Raw genomic sequence first — 24,597 nt, 5'->3', positions numbered from 1 at the left:
GGGGGGGGCAAGGCGGGATTTGGCTCCTTGTTGCTTATTTAACTGCCTACAACTTTCTTGCTCTGTTATCCTTAACAGTGTGAAACAGCCTGGGTTTTAGGTATGCATCAAGTATTGAAAGGTTGAGCAACAGTAATGTACTTCTCACAACAGCCAATTGCACAACCTTCAAGTTCTCTATTACTTTGAGAAGGCAGATAAATAATATTGGGGAAAAAGCTAAACCCTAGTATGCACTACAGCGCTACACAAACAGAAGATATCTGACAAATCTCACTGAACTTTAAGGTTTTCCATGACCTCCATATATGTTAAATATTTATAATGAAAGCACTTCTTAGTCCAAAAGGATTTGACTGTCGTTTTTTTATCCGTCAGTGTTCAATATTGGCGAGGAGAAGTGAGCTGACAGGCGAGCACTGTACTTGCGTGTGTGTGAGTGCAGGTGGTGCTAGCCTAGCCGTGTCCAGGGCTAGCTGCCCTCCCAGGCTCCATCCTCTGTTGTAAACAGACAGGGGATGCTCTGGGGGAACTGTTTAGCTGTTAAACCAAACACACGACACATCTGACAAACAGTTTATTCTCTGTGTTGCATTTTTTCCACAAAACATGGTGACTGCCTCATTTTTTGTCCAAACTGATACATTCCACAACCAGTGCTCCTGATATGAAGTGTGAATTATGTGGGGCAGCGCACAGCCACACATTCATCGAACATCCTTTTGTATGCATCCATGTCTTGTAATGGCTGGGTCTAATTACGCATCATACATATATAAGAGTTTGCTGCTTGTTTGAAGGCGAGCTATGGGCGACAGATGGATACTTGATAAATAAATTCCCCCCAGACCACAGTGTTTTCATGTTGCATGCCTCGCATTCCACCTCTGTTTTACAATCGCTAATGTGCTTCTCACAGCTTTCTTGTTTTCCTCTAATGTGACCAAAAATGACTTGTGGTCTAAGTGGCAAAATGGTTTCAGCCCGGGATGATGAATTACCCGTCTATTTTAAGCTCAGTGTTTTTAGGCTCTATCGCTAAGAGGAGCGTAAAACATCAAACATCTGGCAGTATCTCTCTTCCTTAAGATACGTTATTTTTCATGATGACGTGAAACACCTCAGGTTTAGCTGACTGTGCTGATTAGAAACCACAATTTGATAACTGGAAAGTTACCACTCAGTGTTTTGCAATAAAAGATGGAAGTAATTTTCTAAAACGTGTGCATATCATTGCAGTTGTGTAAACTCACGCACTCCTTGTCCTTACTATCTCCCTGTGTGTGTCTCTCTCTCTCGCTCTCTCTCTCTCTCACTTAGACACACACAGATACGCAAGCACAGACAGGCTGTGACTCATTTCATCAAAGAATGACTGGACTTCAGAGGGTATCGTGCTGCTTCACTCGACAGTGTGACTGGTCATGATGAAAGCAATGACCATATCTTGTAAAATTCCTGCTCAATGACTCAGTAACCTTGTAACTATGCAACAAAACCCAATGTTTGAGGCAGAAAGCAGACCTTCTCTGTCAGATAATGTTCCAAGAACACAATGGCATTTCTATCAAAATCAAGTTCTCCTCGTGCTCTGGACATGTGGGCCTAACAGCTGATGTAATCGATAAAAGGCAACTCATTTTAATATGTTGAAAACAGTGACACTAGGGAGGTCAGACTAGGCAGACAAAGCTGCGGAATCCAGCTGCTTTTACTTTCATAGCCACAACTCCAACAGCAGTATTCCTCGACCTCCTCCAGGGCTGCCAGAGCACATGTGCCTCCCGCCTGACTGCCACAGAGTCGCACCTACACAACAGAGCCCCCCCACCCACACAAACCCGCCCTTCTTTATCCTTCTGTTCTTGGGAAGGCCAAGCAATCAATACAGCTGATGCTGTAGGTCTGATACACATAAAGTCTGGAGCTGTTGCCCCACTTGTTCACCTGATTACAAAAGCAGCACACACACTGCACACTGACTCCAAAAACAGGTGGTGTGCAGCGAAAGAGGCAGACAAAAGAGAAAACAAGGGAAGAAAATCTGGAACATAAACTGAACAGAAATGAGTGACATGGCCTGGTTGTGGACAGCTGAACATCCGTGGTGAAACAAACCTGCTGCTTTTCAGGACAGTGGACTGATTTTCTCAAAGCAGGCTAAACTAGCCCAGTTTCCATTCCACTGTAGGAAACACAGCGCTTAAATGTAGAACCATAAAACAGAAACAGCAACAGAGCAGGGAGGGCAACACGTGGGCGTTTGTGGAGCCATTTTGGGGCAGAGTCAGGCCAGTTGGGGTTCACAGTCAGACTGGTAAAGTGAGGAAGGGAGAGGCCTGTGGTGGCTGAAACCAGTAAGCGAGCCAAGCAGACGCACAGTCGGACAGTCAGTGGCGTGCGGTGCATGCGGCAGGCGTCTAGTGTCATGACTCAGGGATTACAAGCAAGGAATGACTGGGGATGGTACAAAGTGCACTTCCCAGGAACTCACTCTACACCACATCAAGGTGTCGTGAGAGAAACTCTTGTGGCCGGCAGAAAGACATGGAAACAGAGGAAGAAAGGGAAGGGGTGGGGGGGGCGATGCAGGAGGAGGAACTGTGTGAGTGGGTGGGTGAATAATTGAAAAGAGTTGTCTGTTACAAAACATGCTTGTTAATGCTTTATTTCCCCAGCCAAGGAACATATTTTCCTTTGTTTTGGTTGTTAGCTTTTTGTGGAATGTGAGTAAAACGAGAAGCTGTTGAAGACTGATTGCTGGGAGACGCACTCTAACCATTTTGATCTCTAATTATTATCATTTTTATTTTTTAGCATTACAAGGAATATTTACTACCATCATATCATCAACCACACCTTGGAAGATCTGTCTCTCTCCATCCCTCAAACACCCCCACACCCCCCTTTCTTTCTTACCATATGCTTGCCATTTAGCAGACTGCTGTATCTAGTGCTAACACGCCTTACTGTATGACTAAGCTTTATAAGCAAGATTAAGGCGTGTATTCACCAGGGAGGCGTCAAAATAGGACCCACGCAGTTTAATTGTTTCATGTTTATATGAGCAACACTGCAGATGACAGGCTGAATGAAGGGGCAATGAATGAAACGCGGGCTGAACGGTGGGGAGCGGGGGGTAACCCATCTAATGTAACATAGTGGCATCACTGAGCAGCGCGGGAAAGACAGAAAGACAAGGTCATTGTGGAAACTAACAGACATCCAATTCACTAGCATCCAGCCAGTCTGTTGACAAGTCTGACCAGCATCGAACAAGCTGGTATCTGTTGCTTCTGGGCGCAGACATGGCCTGGTCAAACACTACCTAATGACATATGTGTGATACACTGAACACTGGACTGAATCATCAAGTTTTGATCTGGCAAAACATATCGCCCTCAGTTTGACACAGTGAACGTCAGATGAAAAACGGACCTGTTTGCTCCGTTTTGCCCGATTCATTGACAGACCACATCAAGAGAAGCCTGGATCACCCAAACAGTGTTTGCACAGCTGCCAGCCAGCCACGCACACTCAAACATTGGCATATATTACACTGCACTACTGAAGGAGTGCTGACACAAACAAAGCGGAGCAAAAAAAAAAAAAAAGAAGAAAAAAAAACAAAAAACCTGAAGCTTATGTAACGCGCTCTGTTCTGGCACGAGCTACCCCTCTCCACACTGTACCAACACACGGGAGGCACCTTTTGGAAAAGACAGTCAGTGAAGCTTTTGTAAGAGTCATCCGTATGCTATGGCCTGTGTGTGCCTGTGTGCATACTGTACGTGGCGGGCGTGGAAGGAGATTCCTTATAAGGGCTCTCGGCAGAGGCACCAGGCATGCCAGTTATAACAAACAGCAGCATTTTGATCAGATAAAGAAAAAAAAAAAAAAAGTGAGCCTCCCCCTTGAGCTCCTTCTATGCCTTCATGCATGCCACCCAGCAGGGCATGCTCACAAACATTCCTGTCACTCACTGAACCCTGACCTGATGAACACAGAAGGAAAGCAAAAACGTGGACGACTCACTCCATCTCAAACAGACTTGTACTGTAAATGATTGACAGCTCTCTTGAGTATTAAAATGTATACTTAACCACAGAACAATGTCACATGAATACACTCTACCACTCAATAACAAAGTCAGCGATACACAAGTAAGAAGAAAGATGAGGCTCTTGTGCTTTCATGTCTGCAATTTCACAATAGAAACACCTACACTGTTAAGTAAAACCCACCTCTGTAGAGCTGACAGTTTTTGTTATGGCTACCTGATGCCTTCAATTACAACCTACCACAATCTGGGTTACATTGAAGTAAGTGTGCTGTGTCAGGAACTGACTGCTACAAATAGAGGAATAAAAGCTTGGTGGAACGTTAGAAGCCTTGTTTGGGTGCAACTCTGACCCCGGCAGTGTGTAAGCGCTTTGAAGGGAACTACCTCTGCTGGAGAGAGAGAGAAAGAGAGAGAGAGAGAGAGAGGGTGGGCTTTGGGTAAGCTGACACTGTCTGCACATCCGTCGCAAAGGAAAACAAACAATATATTAAGGTGGGTTGAAAACTACTTATAGCTTAGTGGGGTATGCATGTATGCATGTATGTATAGTATGTGGCTGCAGGTGTTTGGAGAAAAGTGTCTTCCCTATTGTTCCCACAATTCCATAGCTCTGTGCTTGCAAAGAGCCGAGGAGTCATGTCCACTGGGAGGGCGGCTACTTTCACAATCCAACAAATCAACAAATGCATTTTGGCTTTGTCCAAAGCGCTTATCTTGTTCTGTAAGTTGTAAACAAACAGCCTGTCATGGTGCTTTACATGCATGCACTGCAGAAGGACATATGTCTTACTTGGATCAGGAACAGCCGTGGACATGGGTAGTTCATTTATCTTGAAGGCATGGTCATACCGAGAAGTGAACATAAAAGCCAGCCTGTGTGTTTGAGGTGGAGAAATTATGTGTTTGTGTGAAGTTGTGAACTGCTCCTTGGCAGCCTCGACTTGACCCGAGTGCACCCAAGTGAGCGTAAGCAGGAGCAAGCATTGCGAAATGGTTTTGCAAGATAGCACTACGCTTTGGCAACTTAACTGCAGCTGTCAGCACTTTTTTTTTTATGCGAGTTTCTGAGATGCATATGTGAGAATCTATGCTGTGCAGGTATTGACAGTGAGGAGAAGTTTGGTTAATGTGGTGAGTCACAGCCCCTTAGTGGGTCAACACTAGCAATTAGTATCAAATTTCCATGATGCATCAATGCTGTTTGCTGCTTTACTGACAGACTTGATGGCACTGGAGCTGCAAAAGCACTGGGGATTAGCAAAATGCAAATCATCCATACATGCCACCATGTATAATGTGTGTCTGAGTAAAAATGAGAAGTGAAACCACACAAAGTTTTAAAAACCCAACACAAACAAAGCAGTTGCAGGCTTCCCTGACTGTGCCCTGGACTACCCCTGGAGCATGCCAAGCCTTCCAGGCAGCAGGGTCACAGAGGCAAGCCTCAGCACTGCAGATTCATCACCTCAGTCTGTCTCTCCTTCCCTCTGGAAAGTCAGTTTCAACCACTAAGGAGGAGGGTGAGGTGGAGAAGAAAGAAGGGAGGGAGGCAGAGGGAGACAGTGGGGTTGGTGGGGAGGGGGTAATTAAGCACCACTGCTTGTCTTCCCCCATGCCGGCTGGGCAGAATGCCCTGGCTCTCCCAGTATGGCACTGAGTATATGGGTCAGAGGTGGGTGCTTAGATGGGAGATAGAGAGAGGAGATGGTGATAGATCCCCAGTGAGATCAAAGCAGGATGAAAGAGAGAGGGATATCATTTGTACAACAAACCTACAAAGCATATATCAATAGACAATTTGAGCAACACACATCCAAAACAAAATGTGACAAAACTGAACTTGCATAAGGATACATGTAAGAGCAGATCTGGACAACTAATTAGCTGTAATTAGAGCAATATGTGTTTAAAACATGCAGTGCTTGAGAAGATGTCAGCTACATGAAAGAGTACTAAAATACAGGGACTGTCACATTATGATGAATCATTTTTTGTTATGTTGTATGACATTTTATCTTGCCTACATGGCATCAATAAGTCTAGTGATGAATAACAATATAAAAATTGGAGTCTAATAACTTTTTCATACTGGCACCTTGCTTCACACACATCATATTGTGAACTGTTAAAAGCAGACTAGTGAGAGCCTGATTCATTCAATAATAAGAACAAACACACACACGCACACGCACGCACGCACACACACACATTTACAGGAGAGTCTACTGCATGACTGTGGAGCCTCAGGCGTGTATTTTTCCTCTCTCAAGTGTTGCGTGTTGTCCAATATTAAGCAACCAGCACCAGTGTTCACACTGAGATGCCAGGACGTCATGTCCCTCTCAGCGCATCTATCTACCGAGAATTAACATGAACGTGTTCTACCCACCAGCCGGTTCTGATACAAGGAGAACATCTAGGAGTAATGTTAGTCTCGTGTTAACTGTCAAGCTCTTACAAAAGAGTTGTTTTACTCACCGTCCATTTTTTCAGCCTTTATGATTGTTAACGTCGGTTTCATATCGACAGCTGCCGTCATGATCATCAGATCAGTGTGACTTAATAACGCCGCGTCCCTCTTTTATTCTAACAGCTCCAAACACACAATATATGGGAAAATCTTCTCTTCCTTTGGCGCCCCGGTCAATTCAACTGGCCGATGTTTCTTTCTTTATTTCTTTCTCCTTTTTTTTTAGCTTTTCCCTCACACCAAAAACCGATTCGGTTTCTTTAACTCCTAACTTATCTCTCTCTTCTTTCCCTCTCTCCCTCTCCGGCTACATGTACACACACTCCCTCTTTTCCTCGTTCTTTCTTACTCACTCACACACTCACTCACTCCTTCCTCTCTATCTCTGGCTATGGGCGTTGCATTGCAAAGAGACAGAGCGCGACGACAGCTGAAAGGGGCGGTGTTTAAGGGGACTGACTTGCCAGTTGATTCACAATTCAATTACAATGCCCCCCCACCACCACCACCACCCTTCTAAACACACACACACACACACATACACACACACACGAACGCACACATACACGCAAACACACACACACGCACTCGCACACCACCACTACTAGGGTACTTCTACTCCTGCCACCTCCTCCGTGCCTCTGTGAGAAGCTGTTTTGTACCAAGACCCCTTCACGTCATCAGGAGTTTACATGTTCCCGCAAATTACTCGCGTTGTACAGGGATGAAACACACTATGGAGGCGTGAGAGCTGCTGTGAACTGTAGTGATGCTTAACCAAATCACAGAGGGATACTATCACTTTCAACATGATGACAGCTAATACTGTAGTTCGTTCAAGAATCATAGCATCTTTCGTTCCCAGAAATACAATCAAGGTTATGAACAAATCTTCATCCACTCACAAATTACACAGTGTAGGTCCCTAAAGGAATTACACTAGAATGTTTCAGGCAAACTATAGGGGGCGAAAACGGAATAGAGTACAATATGGTTGCCATACTGTACGCTATATGACACTGTGAGCCACTATAGGAACATTATAGGAACAGTAGGCTACTGGATGATTTGAGGGTAAGTAAAAGAAGAATCTATCTTTGGAGGTGGTTTTAGATCTTAAAATAGTAATACAGTTTAGATGTAGTTTACGTGTGAAGAACCATTATCTATGAGCTAAAAGGAGAGTCTGTGGGACTGTCTCTGTCCCATATTCTGCAGGTCCAGGCTTCCTCATAACTTGTAACTCACCCTCATAAACACCTCGGAGTATTTCCTGTTCACCTTGTCCTGATCAATAAAAAGCAACCATGTCTTTTTTTTTTTTTCTTTAAACAGCTGCATCAGCTATTAGTAAAGTATATATTTGTGAATAGGTAAAGTATTAACTTTAAAATTATTCTTATATAAAAAATAAAGTGCATTAAAGATGCAGGGTTTAAAGATAGTTTAGTTGGACAGATAGTAAAAACAATCAAACTGTCACCAAGAGCATCAATGGAAATCTAGTTTGAATAAGGCGTTGTGCCTGTTCTAATTCATGTTTTACATTGCTTTCTTTAGATTTTTGTGCTTTCTTATCCACAATAATCAGACACAGCAACCATGCCTTACTGAAAATTGAATCAAGAATTTGTTCTGCCACTGGAAAAGAACAAAGAGGAGAGAAAGATTGGGCTTTTCAGCCTCAGTAAGGCTCCACTCTGAACAAACCACAGCCATTAGGGAATACCTCCCATGGCAACAGAAACAGTAATGACAGATTATAATAGTAATTCTCACACAAGTTCCACTGGAACCTACGGCTTTTAAAAAAAAAAAGGGGGAGAAAATCCAGCTCCAGAAAGAAGTAGTACAGACTCAGGTCAACACTAATTCTGTCCTTCTTGTGTTCATTTATGACACAATGAAGCCTAAATGATTTTCTTTAAGGCACGAGCCCTTTCTTTTTCCATATATCCAACCTCATCATGAGCAACCTTGTTAGGGTGAGTCATATGGCGCAACCTGTGATGCACATCAATATGATACTTCTGCATGTACTCTACTCATGTATTTCTAAATGGGATGATCTGGATGGAGGCTGGGGAGCCAGGGATATTGATCACACATGGATTTTTAAACCGGTGGTACTTCACTGGCTCCATTAGCAGCCCTGGATCAGGTTTCATTGGCCTGATAGGAGCCTCGTCTGGGAAGAGTGCTGGTGGGTTCTGCGGTGAGAGGAGCTGCCTCACCCGGGGCAAAGTAGTGGGGGTGAGTGAGGAGAAGAATGGTGGGGGGCAGTACCTCTTACTTCATGTCAGTCAGTCAGTCTCTCACTCTCTCTGACTGGACCTCTTTGTTTTCTGTTAATGAACTCCTTCGTATCTGTTCTTAAAAGGCTAGCGCGGGTCCTTTTGTGCCTAAGGGCAGCCATTAGGGGTTTAATGGTGTTGCTGACTAATATCTGGGCTGGCGTCACTGTAACCCATTTCAACTTGGGTTTTCTTCTTTCTGTCTTCACTTCTTTACATCAGAATGTTTCAGTCCAATTAAAAAAAAGCCTTTTGATTGTATTTCACCAAAATATATATATATATATATATTGTCAGAATGATATATGCATGTCAAAACAAAACAGACTTACTAAACTCTAATTGTAAAAAAAAAAGAAGTAACAAACAAGCCACAACAAAGTGATTGCAAAATGCATTGTTGCTTTAAATCCTTGTTGCCAGGAAACATCTGAGTACATCGCTGTCTCAGTACAGTACAGTATGTTTCTTATTTGTCTCTCAGAGCAATGACCATTTCAATTGCCCTTAGACAGCCTGTTGTACAGTGACCCTGAAGGACAGCACACTCACATGGGGAAAATAGTTCCCATAAAAAAATCGAACGGTTAACTACTAAACATTTAGTTTATCTTCAGAGAAATCTCTGTGTCAACTGCTTGTGTCAAACTTTTGCACAATGAAACCCCAAAAAAGAACTATTGTTGAAACAAATTGTGTCATTTCCTTCTGAGACAGAGGAATTGTTAATTGTCTCGCTCTCATAAAACAACCAGCCGGCGTATGAACCTGCACACTTAAGGACACATGTCTCAGATCAAACAAGTTTTGGTTTCAGTGTCTCTTTTCTTCACCTGGCAAATGCTGTTGCCATGGTTTTGACAGTTAGCTGGCTTCACTCATTTGCGTTGCAGTCTAGCACCCCTAGCTAAAGCAGCTTTCTCTCTCTCTCTCTCTCTCTTTCTCTCTCTCTCTCTCTCTCTCTCTCTCTCTCTCCCTCCTCGCTGCTCTCTCGTACTTGCTGTCTGTCTCTCGCTGGCACATCTGTGTTGTCTGCCTGTCTATAATCCTTAGATGTAACTGTCACACCTGCTACTTTTCACAGAGTTAACTGAAAGGTTATTCGATTTAGAGCAATCCATACAGCTGTCAAGAGATATTTGTCTTTGATGTCGGTGCCCTTGCAGCAAGCCACAAGAGTTTTGGTTGTTTTAAGTATTTAGATTCCAACACAATCTTTTTCTTCACATTTACAAACATAAAATGTGAAATGATCAAAGCATAAAGCATCTCAGACAATGGATACGGCCCTACAGGCTTGGTATGTCGTGTGAATAGACAGCATTTAGCATGTAATCAATCAGTCACTCATTTACAGGCACTCAAGCAGACATACAGATGGGTGACGGACACGTACACACACACAAACACACACATACACAGGGAGAGAGAGAGAGAGAGAGAGAGAGAGAGAGAGAGAGAGAGAGAGAGAGAGCAGACAGTGAAACAGTAAAACAGTGGGGTCCTTGTGGCCTCTGTCTAGTAGTTCAGTCTCAGCTCTATCTGTGGTGGATGCTCTCTGAAGGTGCCACAGGCTGGATGCCCTCCTGCTGAGATCAGAGGTTTAGCTGGGACATGAGCAGTGTATCCCTGTGTGTGTGTGTGTGTGTGTGTGTGTGTGTGTGTGTGTGCATGCTCATGCACGTGTACATCTCCCTCTTGCACCTCACATTCCAAAGTCTCTTCTGAGCATATTTGTGTGTGTGTGTGTGTCAGCGAGTGCATGTGTCTGTGTGCACGCGCTACTAAATTGTGTGCTTATAAGTGCACTGGGAAAGTAGCAGGGCCTCCCTGAACAAAGGCTCAGCTCTTTTCTGAACAATTAGCTTCGCTAAAAAGGACATCTCTTCCTCCATTAGCGGCACCACGTGCCCCCCATCACTCCATTGTGCAGATAATTCAATTATCCCCACCCCCCTCCGAGTCTCTTTGCCTCCCAGACCTCCCTCTCCTCGTTTTGCCCTCCCTCCTCTCTGTTACCACCATGGTCTCAGATAAAGCTCCGCTAGTCCTCACAGCTGAAGGGAAAATACATCAGTCTGCGGATTTAATTTATTTCTCATTCAATAAATGAAGGTTGTACATTATAGTAAGTAGCACCACTCAAAGGAATGGTGCACTCTGAAAAGATAATGATCCTACTGTGAAAATACAGTTGTTGGTTGCTGTATTGTGTTAAATGTTATATAAATACCCCTTATATTGAGTGACTATAGGGAAGAATTGAACTTTGACTACTATACAATGGACTTGATTTGGCTATGAATGCATATTACAACACAGTAGGAGGTATTAACTCTTATCATCAACGGTGTACACTCATTGTAGATAACAGTCTGTGAATATTGCTAAGCTCACGATATAAACATTAAAACAATGGGAGGTCTCTCTTAGGATTCATTAAAGCACCACCTTTCCTGATGAGCTGGCATCTGTTGCATCATCAGCCATCAGTGATTGCATGTGTTTCTAGAACTGCATGTTCTCTAAGTGAAGTGGTTTTATAATTAGTCACTGCACTATTAAGAGGAACTTACTACACTCCTACTTCCTAGAAATAAAACTTGTAGAACTCTGGGAAAGGGATCTTTATAAAAAAAATCTTTAGAAATGCTTCTTTAAGCAGAGGAATAGCCAGTAGCTGTTAGTGAGGAGAAAATACTGAGACATTTCTTAAGGTCAACAGTATTTATTTGGAAAAATACTCACATAAAAGGCTCATCAAAGGAATATTATAGTCACCAGAAATTATTCTTTGAGATGGATTTCTTTGAGTTCAGCAAAGCAGTACTTTGAGTTATGGGACAGAATTTCCAGAGGGACTCTAGTGTAAACTGATTTCAATGCATAATGAAACCAGTTCTCAGAAGTCTAATGTGGAAACTCGCTCAAAGGTTTCAAAATTTCTTAAAAGTTTCTAAAAATACTTCAAAAGCGAGGAATATACAGTGTAGTAGTGACACGTTACCTTTTCCCTCTGTTTACTGATTAACACCTCTTTCCTCAGGACTATTATCATACCATGCAGTTCAAACTAAGGACCATGGCAGCAGTGTAGCCCATTCCTCCACAGTTGTCTGTCGCTTTTCCGTGTTTCCACTCTTGTTTTGTTTTATTGTTGGAGGGGGAAGTGTGCGCCGGCCTGATTAGCATCACTGTTTCCTCCTTTCCCATAACCCCCCAGACCCCCGCAGGCTGCCTGTTTACTTTTAGAAATAAAAAATGGGCCTGCGCCCGTGAGGACGTGCCCCTCATCAGAGACGAAACCCCCCCTCCCAAGACTCCAAATCTCAGATCCTCCTCCCCTCCCCTCGTCTTTTCTCCTCTCCTCCCATCAACGCCAGTCCCAGTCCTCTGACTTATCCCTCTCCTTATCCGTCTTCTCTCCTCAAACTGTATTCCGCCCACTCTCCTCTGCTTTCCACCCCGTTCCCCTCCTCTTCCAACTGTCCAGCTGTCAAATCACATCAAATAAAACACAGGCCAATGGTCCCTGAGTGCCAGATCACAGCTGTGTCTGTGTGTACTAAATGGGAGTGCATGTTTAAATGTACAGTGAACTCATGAGTGCCTGGGAGTGGATGTGTGTGTCTGTGTGTGTGTGTGTGTGTGTGTGTGTGTGTGTGTGTGTGTGTGTGTGTGTGTGTGTGTGTGCACGTGCGTGCGTGTGTGTGTCTGCTTTACTGAATGGGAGGATGCTGTAATACAATACACACCAGAGTGCAGGGTGTGAATTTAATGAATGAATATGCGGAGTGTGCATCACTGCAGGATGTTGGTGGAGTGTGTATGCATGTATGTGATACAGTATCTGTGCCTGGATTTCAATGAGAACGCACAGAAATACACGTTCACTCCAATTTTCTTTCACACACACACACACACACACACACACACACACACACACACACACACACACACACAGGCACGTAGTGAATTTCCACAATGGGAGTTTACAACCGGCCCTGTGGTGTGAGTGTTGGATAGTGAAGAGTAGAGCTGGGTTAGTGTAAACATCACCATGGCATGGCTGTTGTCAGGAAGCAGTGTGTGTGACATTGGGCTCTGGGCCAAACATGCGATGGTCCTGTAACATCCAACATCCCCGCCTCACATCTGCTCTGTACTCTTTCTTTCTCACACTAGTACATTTCATTTTAACAACAACCAATCCACTCTCAGAGAAAAAAGGGACTTCAGCAGTAAAAACCTATGTAATGTAGCCCGCTTTAAATGTTAAATAAAATATATCATACCATGTATCTAAGACAGTGAGATTTTTAGGGACTTTGTCAACTTGGGACTTACTTGTTGCACTTACAAAAGGTCCTGATTTATTTTTGTTTATTGTTCACCTTGTGCCAGAAAATGGCTGATTTACCCCTTTAATGAAGTCATTATATTACATTACATCCCAGCAAATCCTCAGTTGGATGCCTGAGAGGTTTTCAGGTTGATTAGATGATACATAAAACATAGTCATAGTTAAAAACTGGCACAACCTCAGTGGTTAAAAAATGGATGTGACTGCTCCAAAGTGACAAATCCCTTACACAGCAGGAGGATGATAGCCTACAGACATAGTTTGTATTTCCATTTCTGATTATACATCGATTGAATATGAGTTTTCTGAAATCGCAAGTGCAAAATATTCAAGGGGAGACTGTGTTTCAGTTTGAGAGAAATGAGTCAAAGCAACGGCTGCAGGGTGTGGAGACTGTGTCAGAGGTTGCTGAGCTGCTTTTGAGGTTAGAAAAAAGTCCTAACACCATATGCTGGTAGCACAAAAAACCTTGTATATATGACACAACCAACAGGAGCTGAACGACTCTAACAACATCTCCAGGTGGCTCAGATACTCTTAGACCTGTGGTCTGCATCGTGCAAGATTTAGGGGAAGGATGAGAAAAAAAAAAAAAAAGGTCAATGCTTGGTCATTTTTTTCCACTCAGCAATGTTTATGTCAACGGTTTAGCGTTGGGAGCAATGAAGTGAGGGCTCCGAAGGAGTGTGTCTCTGGCAACAAACATCAGCAAATCCCATCAAATCCTGACTCCCTCTCTCTCTCACACACACACACACATATGCACACTCAGACCCCTCCACCTCTCCAGAGACCAAACCAGAGGCTTGGGAAAAAGATGGCCGTCCTTTGGCCCCCTGTCTTGCCCCTTGCATCCAGCTCAGGGAGGTGACGGAAGAAAGCCTGTGCCCCTCAGCACCCCTACCCTACTCCCGTGGCGTGCGTCCCAGTCCACCAGCATCAATCACTTTTGAGGACGAGAAGAGGCCGGAGTCAAGCACAGGCAAATGCACTGGAAGGAATTTTCCAGTTTAAAATAAAACTCATTTGAAAAAAAAAGAAAGGAAAAAAATAGAAGAAGAGGATTAGAGGCAGAAAAATGCAGGGCATTTGGTTGTCCCCAGAAGTAGAGTGGAGACAGAGAGAAAAGAGAGCGAGGGGGGGGGTGTCTGGTAAAGGCATTGCCCTCGGGGTCAGCATCACCAACAGCAGACGCAGAACAACAGGCCAAGTTGAGACTCTGTGTGTGTTTGTGTGTGTGTGTCTGTGTGTGTGTGTGTGTGTCTGTTCTAAAATAACTAAATGAGGGAGTTTAAACGTGTGTGTCAAGATTGCAGACATGAATGCTAGAGTGTGACTGATTGTCCTTTAAGCATTCCAAACTCTTTTGTTTGCTCTAAGTTGTTAATCCACATTGAACCATTGACTATTTTTCGTTCATTATATATTGAAGCATGTACAGTGTCACTAAAAAGAGCAGATGAGTTTTACAGAAGTAGCTATTTAATAAGAACAATGAAACATGTATTAATTAAAGGTTAACTTCATTAGAATTATGGGTCTTAATCAAATATCAACTAACAAATACAGGATACTTGTAAATATTGCTGAATATGTATATTGCCTCTTCTTGTACTACCTAAAACCATGTTTGAAGTCAGATTTTCTGTGTCCATTTCTTACCAGTAGGGCACACGTCGTGTCCGTTGGGTACCTCCTGCAGGGGTATATCCTGGGGGTAAAGGGGCTGCGATGGGTAGTACTGCTGCTGAGGGTGAACCACGCCTGGGAGCTGGGTCTGAGGGCCCAATGCCACCCCTCCACTCTGCCTCTGGAGGTGAACGACACAATCAAACATGAAAAAATAAGAAATACTTGGATGGGAATGTGTTATTTCATAAACATTAAGCAAATCACTTGCCACTTGCCAATCACTTGTTTTGGATGAAATTCAAGTCATAAAATCAATGATTTCCAAAGCTTGAACTCTAAGCACAAAATCATACTTGAACCATTGGAGGGACAGTGCAACTTGCCAGTGTTTTACTTTTCCAAGCTTTACAAACTAAATCAACGTGTGTTTTCATGTAACAAATAAGTTTGGCCAGACTTTTATTTCTTAACTAATGAAAAACATTTATTTCTCTGCCTGGGGATGTAGTGAAAGGTTAAGCCGAAAACAGCTGATCAAACTATCCGGTGGCTTTGGCCGACAGTGCAACCTTGGATTTTGAAAACAATTTTTTTCATTGTTTTCCCTCACAGATAACCCCTTGCGGCTAAATTTGACTCATTCAGTTTATCTTTGCAGTGTTGTTTTATCCTGCTTATCACAGAGCTGTTCACGTAAGAGGTCGCACCAAGGGGGGGGGAGTCTGAAGTCAGCACTTGACAAGGGAGCCAGGGGAGATATGAAATTCTATGTGGATACAAGAGATAGTCGGGGAGAAGATAGCCACTTGGCCATTTATAGCATATCAAAATCTTCATTTCACAACAAACACAAACCTCAATAGATGTTGTTGAATGTTTCAGTTTGAAACTGATGTGAATGAGGGATTGACATTTTTCTCACAAGAGCGTGCCAAGCAAGGCACAGTGTGCTCTTTTTTACTTGCCATGTTAAATTAGGCTTAAAAACATGTTTCTATAAAATGTTACCACAGCTGGTGCTGGAGTAATGTATGCTCCACATTCATCACATGTAGTATGCTTTCATAGTTTATGCTCATTTCATAAAAGTCCCTCGGTCATGTGTCATTCAATATGGTGCAATTACTCATCTTGTCAAAAGAGACTAAGAGCAACGCCGCAGTTCATCTTGCCAATGTAGCTCCCACAAAGAGGGACTGTCATATGTTATATGTCGTATGTGTAACTGTCAGACTGGCTGACAGAGTGACTGCCGATCTGATAAGCAGCCCCCGTTTAAGCACAGCGGCATTTATCAGTACCCGGCCAGCTTTATGGATGGCTAACATGACCGGAGGATCATGGAGGCTGGTTTACGAAGCTCTTCAGAGCTGTGCGTGGGACGCTGCCATCTCCTATCAGGCCAGTCAGCAAGGAGGAAAAAGTTAGATAGGCATGGAAGGAGCCACATGGACGATTTATAGATTAGACAGGTAGACTGACATAGATAACAGTGGAGATAACATCAACACTATAATATTCTTTGATCAGTTCAAATGTAGAATAACTTTTAATGCAAAGGACAGTCTGCGATTCAGAAAATGAACAGGGACCTTGAGGGAGCCTTGAATACCTTTTCAGTCGGAATACTATACAAACTTTCCGTACTTCCCACTTTCATATGTATATTAATATTTTCAACATAATTTGGCTTGTGTTTTTGTAGTGCCGGAGAAAAAAAGGAAAGACACAGACACCAGTATGGTCATGGTCTTAAACATGACCACAGCTACTGTAGGATTGTATGTGAAATGATTCAGAATGGGAATGTATTACAAGCCATTTTTTGCGACAGGACACGTTAAAAGCCTATTTCTGAACAATAATAAAACCATGGTAAAACATAGAGAAACATGCACATTACATTATACTTTGATATTTATAGTAATAAACCAACATTTGAATAGAAAAAAGTCAGCAGGCATTGAGATTCTCGCTCAACTGGCACGTGGACTAGTGATAATCCAGTCCACTCTCCTGCAAATTCAAAGATCTGACAGATTCGAGTGGAGAATGGGCCACACCATTTTTAGTGTTTCTATATACTATAAATAGGTCAGTGTATTTGATGTTGTGCTTCCTGTCTAAGATGTTTACAGCCTGTATTGAAATTCCAGTGTCGTCAAAGTAGATTCATGCTAATTAAATTTTTTGTCACCTGCCAGTTAACCCACAGAGTAACTTGAACTATATATAGAAGGGAACATGCTTTTGAAATCACACAATGTGTTTTGCAATATGGGAACATGAAACTTTTAACCCATGTAAAAAGCGAATGAAATTTCTCAATGTTGTAAGGGACCATTTTAATTCAACATTTGTGGTTTGCCCTTCATATACAGCGCCTCATGGTTATACACGCATACATTTGCTCGTTAATTCATTTATTGTCTAGTCTATCTGCCCCCTAGTGGTTCAACGAAGGAACTGGGCTACAGTTGCAGGGCCTTGGTGTTGTGCTTGTTGGCCTCCTTGTAATGACTTAGGCACTTAACAAAATTAAGCGTTTCCTGCAATGACAAGTGTAAATATCAGATTTTTTTTTAAGGTCCAGAAACCACAGTCATTTACTGTGTAGTGCACTCCTGCATATGCCTTCTGCAGTTTTAGTTGAGTGTCCAAATGCACCCCCCAAAAAAAAAGAAACCTAAAAAATTCCTGCTAAAAAAAACCTACTTTCTGCTATCATTTCCCATGATGCAATCCCTTGCATTTTATAGATGCAAAAATTACATCCGTCAGCCTCTACATCTGTCAGTGATGATGCAACATGGCAGTGATTCAGAGGATTGATTCATGTGATTCCAAACCAAAGCTGCATAAGGAAGAGTGCTCTGCTGTTCCATATGTTGCATGTTCTACAGTAGGGAGGCATCACACACCTCTATAATCTCTCTGTATGTTTCTTAGACATTGAGATCACCTTTGCAGTGAGGGTGGAGACTTTTTTTTTAGCTCCTACATGCTGCTGGGAAGCTCTTTTTTTCCCCTTGTTTTCTGCATGTAGTCTTTTAAAGCATAGAGGAAACTGACTGAAGTGTAAACATAAAAAAATAAAACATATCAGGGCTGCTGCTTTTTCGCTGATAATTCATGTAAATTCAAGAGAATAGACCTACTGAGGTGACCCAGGTTCAGCCTTTGACCAAGTCTGTCCTGGTATACAGTTGTCTCAATTTCAAAGGCAAGCCCCACCACCTGAGCCAATTAGGACCCTGGGAGCTGTATTCTTCTATGTTTTCTATCAGGCCAGGGTGGGGTTGCCATTTGCATATAACCTCAGTCTCTTATCCTAATGTGCCAGCGCTCTGCATACAAATGGAGGCATTTATTTTGCCGCTCCTTGGCCTTCACCCTTCAAATGCTCTCCTGACAGGAATCCCAATGTTCCCAGCTACCGCTGTCTCTGACTCTGTATTCAGCGCTTTCATTTGGAGAGCATTTAGAAGCCTTGGTGTTCTTGCAAACAGGGTGCTGCTTCGCTGAGAAAACTGTTATTCAGTAGTTATGGTCTGACACCAATTTGATTGGTTAGTGGCAAAGTTGGAGGCATACAGGTCTCAATATTTAGAATTTTAATCGCAAAAGAGAAGTGCATGTTGGCGGTGGCCAGTTGTGCAACAGAAAGGGGATCATAAGGGCGATTTCACAGCCTTGTAGAAAATCATCTTGTTCAACAGCTCTGTTTCCCAACCTTTGACGAAATCACGATGAACACCATGTACAGATGGAGACACTGCAGCTAAACAGGAAAAATGTTCAGATAGAGCGTGTTCCTGTGAGCTGATGGAATCCAGAGTTTCGAACACACACATACACACACACACACACACACGGGAGCACACCATTCAAACTCTCCTGCACACATTCCTACACTGCCATGTGCCTGAGTGGCTACACACACACGCACACATACACACATGCACACCCTCAAATGATCTTTCCCTCACACTCCTGTCCGGCTGTGTGGTAGGTAGCTGAGGCAGCCTTAACACAGAGGTAATTTACGAGGGAGGTCTTACCATTGCGCCCAGACGGTCACAGGGGTGAAGGGCCGGGTAGGAAGAAACTGGATCCATGTAGTAACTCATCACGGACGCTGTGGACAGGAGAAGCAGGGCCTGCTGAAGGGATCAACACACAAACAGATGAGGCAGGGTGGAGCGACCTATCTATCACACACTGTTTACGCTTTGTGTGCTGCAAGTGTGTGGCATATGCTATGTGTGTGTGTGTGTGTGTGTGTGTGTGTGGGCGTATGTATTTTTATGTGTTTATGTAGGTGTGTGAGAGAGGAGGAAAAGATGGCGGGAGAAGGAAGGGGGGTCAAAAACAGATAGAGTGAGAAATTTTAGCTGAGTTTCATTAACCTGCTACATCAGCGGCACAGTTGAGAAGGGTGAAAACTGGTTTAGGGCTTTTTTAAAAAAACATTCAAAAATGTATGTTGTCCCAGCCAACTCTTGTCTGAGTCAAGTTTTTTTTGAATGTGAGAAAAGATGAAGCAAATCCATCCATCCAGAGGCTTGTTAACTTCACATTTCCATCACTTCTCCCTCACCATCTCCCTCCCTTCTCCAAATGTAAAACTGCCTCCTCTTCTCATCTGTCTCACCTCCTCTACTTCCTCCTCCTCCTCCTCCTCTGCACCTTCCTCTTCCTCTCCTTCCTCCCCTCCTACACACTTTGCTTATCACTTAACATTGTTTACTCGAAGCAGCATCAACAAAAAGAGACTAGAAACTGAGCTGAAGGAATACATTAGAGGAGGAGTGGTGTACATGGGCAGTGGCAGGTCCCATCTTCCTCACATTCATATGTTAAGCGATTTGGAATATCTAGTCTGTGGCAGCTGCTGATAGAGTGAGGGGAAGATGTGTCAGTGCTCAATGCTTGCAGATGTTCACCAGCTCAAAAAGACTCAGATGCTCTTGTTTCAGGAAAAAAAGTGCCCATACACAAACTGAATAATGTGCAAATCACTTCTATCATTCAGATCATACACTACCTTTAGGCTTTGGCGAGGTGACAAACAATAAATCAGTGGTAATTAAAATGAGCAAAAGTATTCATATAGCCCTAATTATTCATTTTGTGATATAAATAGATCCTTTTTATGCATGTTATATTTTGAGTGCTCTATCTGAAGGCAGTTTCAAGCCCACAAAGTGTAAAAAACTCACAAATCTTGACATAAAGTTCATTTTACAAAGAGATAAAGATGTGCGCGTAACTTTTTTTTCTTGTTTAGACGTTTTGAACGCTGCTGTAAGGTCGCAAAAATAAGCAGAGATGAAACAGGTCAAAAGCAGCACATCTAAAATTTTTTTTTTTTTTTTTTTTTAAAGGGCGCTGCGAGAATTCCTGACGGGAAAAAACAGAAACTTTAAAGCCGACACTTTTCCCCTTTTGTGCATCAAAGGAGCACCGAGCACCGATAACAGCACACATTGATGTATAGTTCATTTTGCTACAAATACATAAAAAAAAAGAAAAAAAAGAAAAAGAAAAACTTTGCACTTACCGACTGCTGCGGTGTGAGAAGTTTCCTGTGAAGTGGAAGCGCTGGGCAGCTGAGTGTGACAGCTGAGCGGTGGACTGCAGAGATGCTGTACCTGCTCGCAGCGAGTCCCACTGAGAGGAAGGAATATTATGCACACTTTTAGTCCCTCCCTCAATCGCACGATGATCCTCTCCAAATCCTATTTTTCCTCCGCATGTAGTCTTTGGACTTCACATGCAGCTGCGGTTCATATGCAGCCGCAGCACAGGTGTGAACTTGTAGAGAGCCTGTGGTGGTCAGTAATGGGTTTGGTTGGACAAAACTTTCCCTGTCTTACATCTTACATTACTGAAATATTCCAAATTACTGCGGGTGAAGTATATTTATCCAATATAAAGTCAGCTATGAGGTTTCCTCAATCTAAACAAGGAAGTTATTAAGGCAACAACTGATGTGTCATTTGTGATTAGACCCGTTCCTTAAATAATCCAGGACTATATTCTCTCATTGCTTTGTGTAATGTTTCATTAAAATGGCCTGGTTTAAGCTCAATTTGATTGAAGTTTGTTTATTTGTTAGTTTGTTTTCCTTTAGCCAGAGTCTTACTGGGAAAAATAGCAGGAAAGAGGGAGGAAAACATCACATGGAGACGGTTGTGATGACAATGACAATAGCTGATCTTCCTGTGATGTTGTCATCTGGAAAAAAAAAAAAAAAAAAAATCAGTGTGCATGTACGTGTGTCACATCAGGCAGGCGGGTTTATTTAAAGCACCACTATGAAAAAAAAAACCTAAAACAAATAAAGATATAACACATTTCAATCAAACAGTAACATTTAAAATTCGCTGGTACATGTCTCCTGGCTCGTGGGTTGTCCTGCATGGTGAACCTCTGAAGTCTGGCATCAAACCAGGCTGAAACCAACCATTTGAAGAGCTGTAGCTGTCAAATCAATTTGTCTGAGGAGTTGCCAGAATGAACCTGAGAAGCATCTGCCTCTTGAGAATTTATTTACTGTACATCACTGACTATCATATCACCCCCTCCCCACCCCACCTCTGGCCCTCTAACCCCAACCAACAGCCAATGCATGTGGGACACTGATTAAAGCTGTGACAGAAACGCTGACCACTCTTCTGCGAAATGAGAAGTTCCCCCTCAGTACGACGCAAGATCTACATCCACCCGCTCTGATAGGGGTTAGTGATAACCAGGTAAGGGTGTGAAGGTTTATCTATTTGCTTATTTATCGCTTTATTTGTTTATTTATTTCCATGCTGCAAGCTCGCAAGCTTTCTGCAGCATTGCTACCTAACAGCACAGAGCACTGTCTCTCTCTCTCTCTCTCTCTCTCTCTCTCTATCAGCTTAACACTCAACACTTGCGAGTCATCTGAAACACCTTGTGGCTCCATGATAATTCTGTGACCCCAGTGCAGCATTTGTTTGAATTAGAAAGTGCACGGTTCAAACCTCCTGACAGCCACTGCTCTTAACAGTAAATCTTAAAAGTCTTGGGTAAGGAGGTGTGTATGTGTGTGTATGTGTGTGTGTGAGTGAAGAGCTGAGGCAAGGGGGGGGGGGGTCAAGTCCAAGGTGAGAGGCGTGAAGAAGTACCATAAGGGGCTCAGTGGCAGGCAGCCTGTATTTTCTCAAGACCTCGTCTGAATCCCTCTGCGTTCTGTGGGCCTCAGCGCCCCGGGCCCCCAGGGGACACAGATGGGCAACACGTCGAGGGCAAAAGGCGGGGGTATGACTTATTGCCATGTGGAGAGAAAAGCACGGGACGTGCCCCTGTGATGAGACCAAATTGAATAAAAGCGAGGTTGAATGCAATCCAGATCTTCAGCCGATGCCCCAGCAATGCTGTTTCAATTAGCCGGCTCACCAGTTCAAAGGCGAGGCCCTTGATTCACTTCTGGTCCGCATGAAGCCACTATCATCACGTTGCCCCCTTGCCTTTCACCTCCCCATTATGGTGCCACCTTTTTCCGCTCAGAGCCTCCTCCTATGTGCTGGCTGTGCTCATGTTTTACATTAAACAGATAGTGAACGCCTTGCCATCACCACCAGTAAAAGCCATCAGTCAAAAGACCTGCGGGGGTTTAAAGTCTTCACCATCACTCTCCTTGTAAAGTCTTATAGTGTTCTTGCACTTACATCAGCTCTGAATTAAAGAGATATGATTTCTCCCAGAATATCTGAAATCTTTAAAATATGCTTAAACTTTATTCTTTTTTTCAGGGCTTAGTGTTTATTGCCATATTCTGCACCGAAAACCATCAGGAGTTTTAAATCTCTATAGCGTAAACGTTGAAACAAAGTTCTCATGACAGACATGAGATTATCTGCCTTGAAAGATACAGTACCACATAGGGGTCATATTTTCATTTTTACCGTCTGTTTAGAAGTGACAATCCCACCTCAACCTGAAGAATTCAAACCCCAGTTGATCATTTTACTGGAATATCTCTAAGAAAACACTCAAAAAGATAAATAACTTGAGGTGACAGTTTGCTTTAACGTGAGCAAACCATGCTTTCAGACATAAATTCCACAGTCCTAATATTTCAGCTAAGAAAACCAAATGTTTTGTAGATGAAACATAAGTTGTAAAATATGGGACTGTTCTGCGGCTCTTATGTTGTCTTCATCCCGGGACATTGATGGATCCCTGTCAACCCTGTACTTTTTCTTTTTTTTTTTTTTTTTTTTTAATCAGTACACCAAACCATACTGCTGTCTGTCCTCCTCTGGTGCCCTGCGTCTCCAGACTGTGAATCCTTTTGTCTCATTTTCTCATTTTGGATCTTCCAAAGATAGCGCTGACAGGTGATATTAATGGTCTTTTATTAGAATCGTCCTGATTGCTACAGATTTTTGGAAGCAAGAGATAGAGGGAAGGAGCAAGAGAGGGGAGGAAAAAAAATGAAAGAGAGAGAGAGAATATGGAAGTCCTCCGCCCACCGCTTCTCACAGGAGATCGCCTCTCTCTTTGATAGCCTGCCCGAATCTGTTCCCCCCATAGAAACTGCCCTGCAGATGTTGTTGCTGAATGCCGACTACAAAGAAGGAGCCCTTTATGAGAAGAACATCTATTTTGGGCCTCAGTGTTTCCGAGCCGTGGTGCTCAGTGAGAGAAGTACAGGCCTAATCTTTCTGCCGCTGAAAACTCTGTTTTATTCCCTGCCCATGATATTTTTAGATTAAAGCCCAGTTCTAATGAATAAAGTGAGGATGTAATATTTTATGACAGTATCAATATGCCATCACCGCGGTGGGCTCGGGCCTGAAAAAGCCTTGCGTTGCTATTGGCATCAGCAGAGAGAAAGTGGGGGAATATGGGGTAGTAACCTCAAGGAACATGGAGAAGCCTTTGTGTCAGGCCTGACTAGATTCATTTAGAAGTGTTTGTGGTTAAGACTCTCACCCTCACCCACAGAACCGTGACTTTGTTGCACTGTTGACTGTGAGGCAAAGGTCTTGGGGGCAATATTAGCTCTTGATATTATCTTTAATTAAAGCACCAATCCCTCAGCCAAGTTGTCCAAACACTCCTAAATAGGCTCTGTAAATCAGACAAACATCCTCAATATTTGATGGGTCGAGAGTGTGCACTATAGCCTCCAGATGGTTTGTGTTTCTTAAGCGTTTCACGAGGGATGGTACGGGACAGCGATCTTCTGTTCGAGTGTGCCTCTTGACAGAACGAGTTCCTCCACATCACATGCTGAGTCGTTGGATTTCTGCCTAGGTCGCTCTCTCTCCCTTTTTTGTGTTCCATCTCCTCTGTGTGTGGGTTTGTCTGTAGGCTATACGTGTGTGCATGTACTGTAGCATTTATTTTTTTGTCAGTCAGTGTTGTGCTTTAATTAATGACATGCCCACAACCATCTGATTCTAAAGTCAAAACTAGCACTGCACATTTGACGGTTGTGCAAAAAGCAAGTACAGCACACGGGACAGATCATGGATTTGCATGTATTTTACATCATACTTCAAAGGCTCAGAGAGTAAGTGTCCTTTTCAAAGCTTATACCAGATTTAATTAAGTATGAAGTTAATGTTATTTGGTAAAATAACGCCTTACACTGATCTTTTGTAAGAAAAAAAAAAGTGTTGTAAGATGAAAGGAAAAAGCAGGCTGAGGAGGGAGGGTGAGAATGAGATGCTGAGTCCAACATGCCCTGGTTGATAAGCTGCTGGCCTGGCGCCAGATTACCCCCCGCCCC

At 43.1% G+C, this 24,597-nt stretch overlaps 1 protein-coding gene across 3 annotated transcripts in view; it reads right to left on the bottom strand.

The window, feature by feature from the left end:
• Positions 1-20,501, bottom strand: part of ets1 (ETS proto-oncogene 1, transcription factor) — a 37,473-nt gene extending 16,972 nt beyond the window's left edge. The window contains exons 1-3 of one of the 3 annotated variants that reach the window (XM_087175108.1): positions 20,386-20,501; positions 18,884-18,985; positions 14,853-15,000 (exon numbers count right to left, since the gene is read on the bottom strand). In XM_087175108.1, the coding sequence (XP_087031234.1) occupies positions 14,853-15,000; positions 18,884-18,952 (217 nt within the window). In that variant the 5' untranslated portion in view covers positions 18,953-18,985; positions 20,386-20,501. Of the gene's footprint in view, positions 1-6,541; positions 6,935-14,852; positions 15,001-18,883; positions 18,986-20,385 lie in introns of those variants that run through there. The other 2 variants (XM_087175109.1, XM_023410222.2) reach the window with 2 other exon arrangements.
• Positions 20,502-24,597: the final 4,096 nt, after the last annotated feature.

Source organism: Seriola lalandi, unplaced genomic scaffold, assembly GCF_002814215.2.
Source record: "Seriola lalandi dorsalis isolate HSWRI2012SDOR001 ecotype SW California unplaced genomic scaffold, Sedor1 jcf7180002054417, whole genome shotgun sequence".
In the NCBI taxonomy this organism is placed as follows: Eukaryota; Metazoa; Chordata; class Actinopteri; order Carangiformes; family Carangidae; genus Seriola; species Seriola lalandi.
This window is presented reverse-complemented; position numbering and strand designations above follow the sequence as displayed.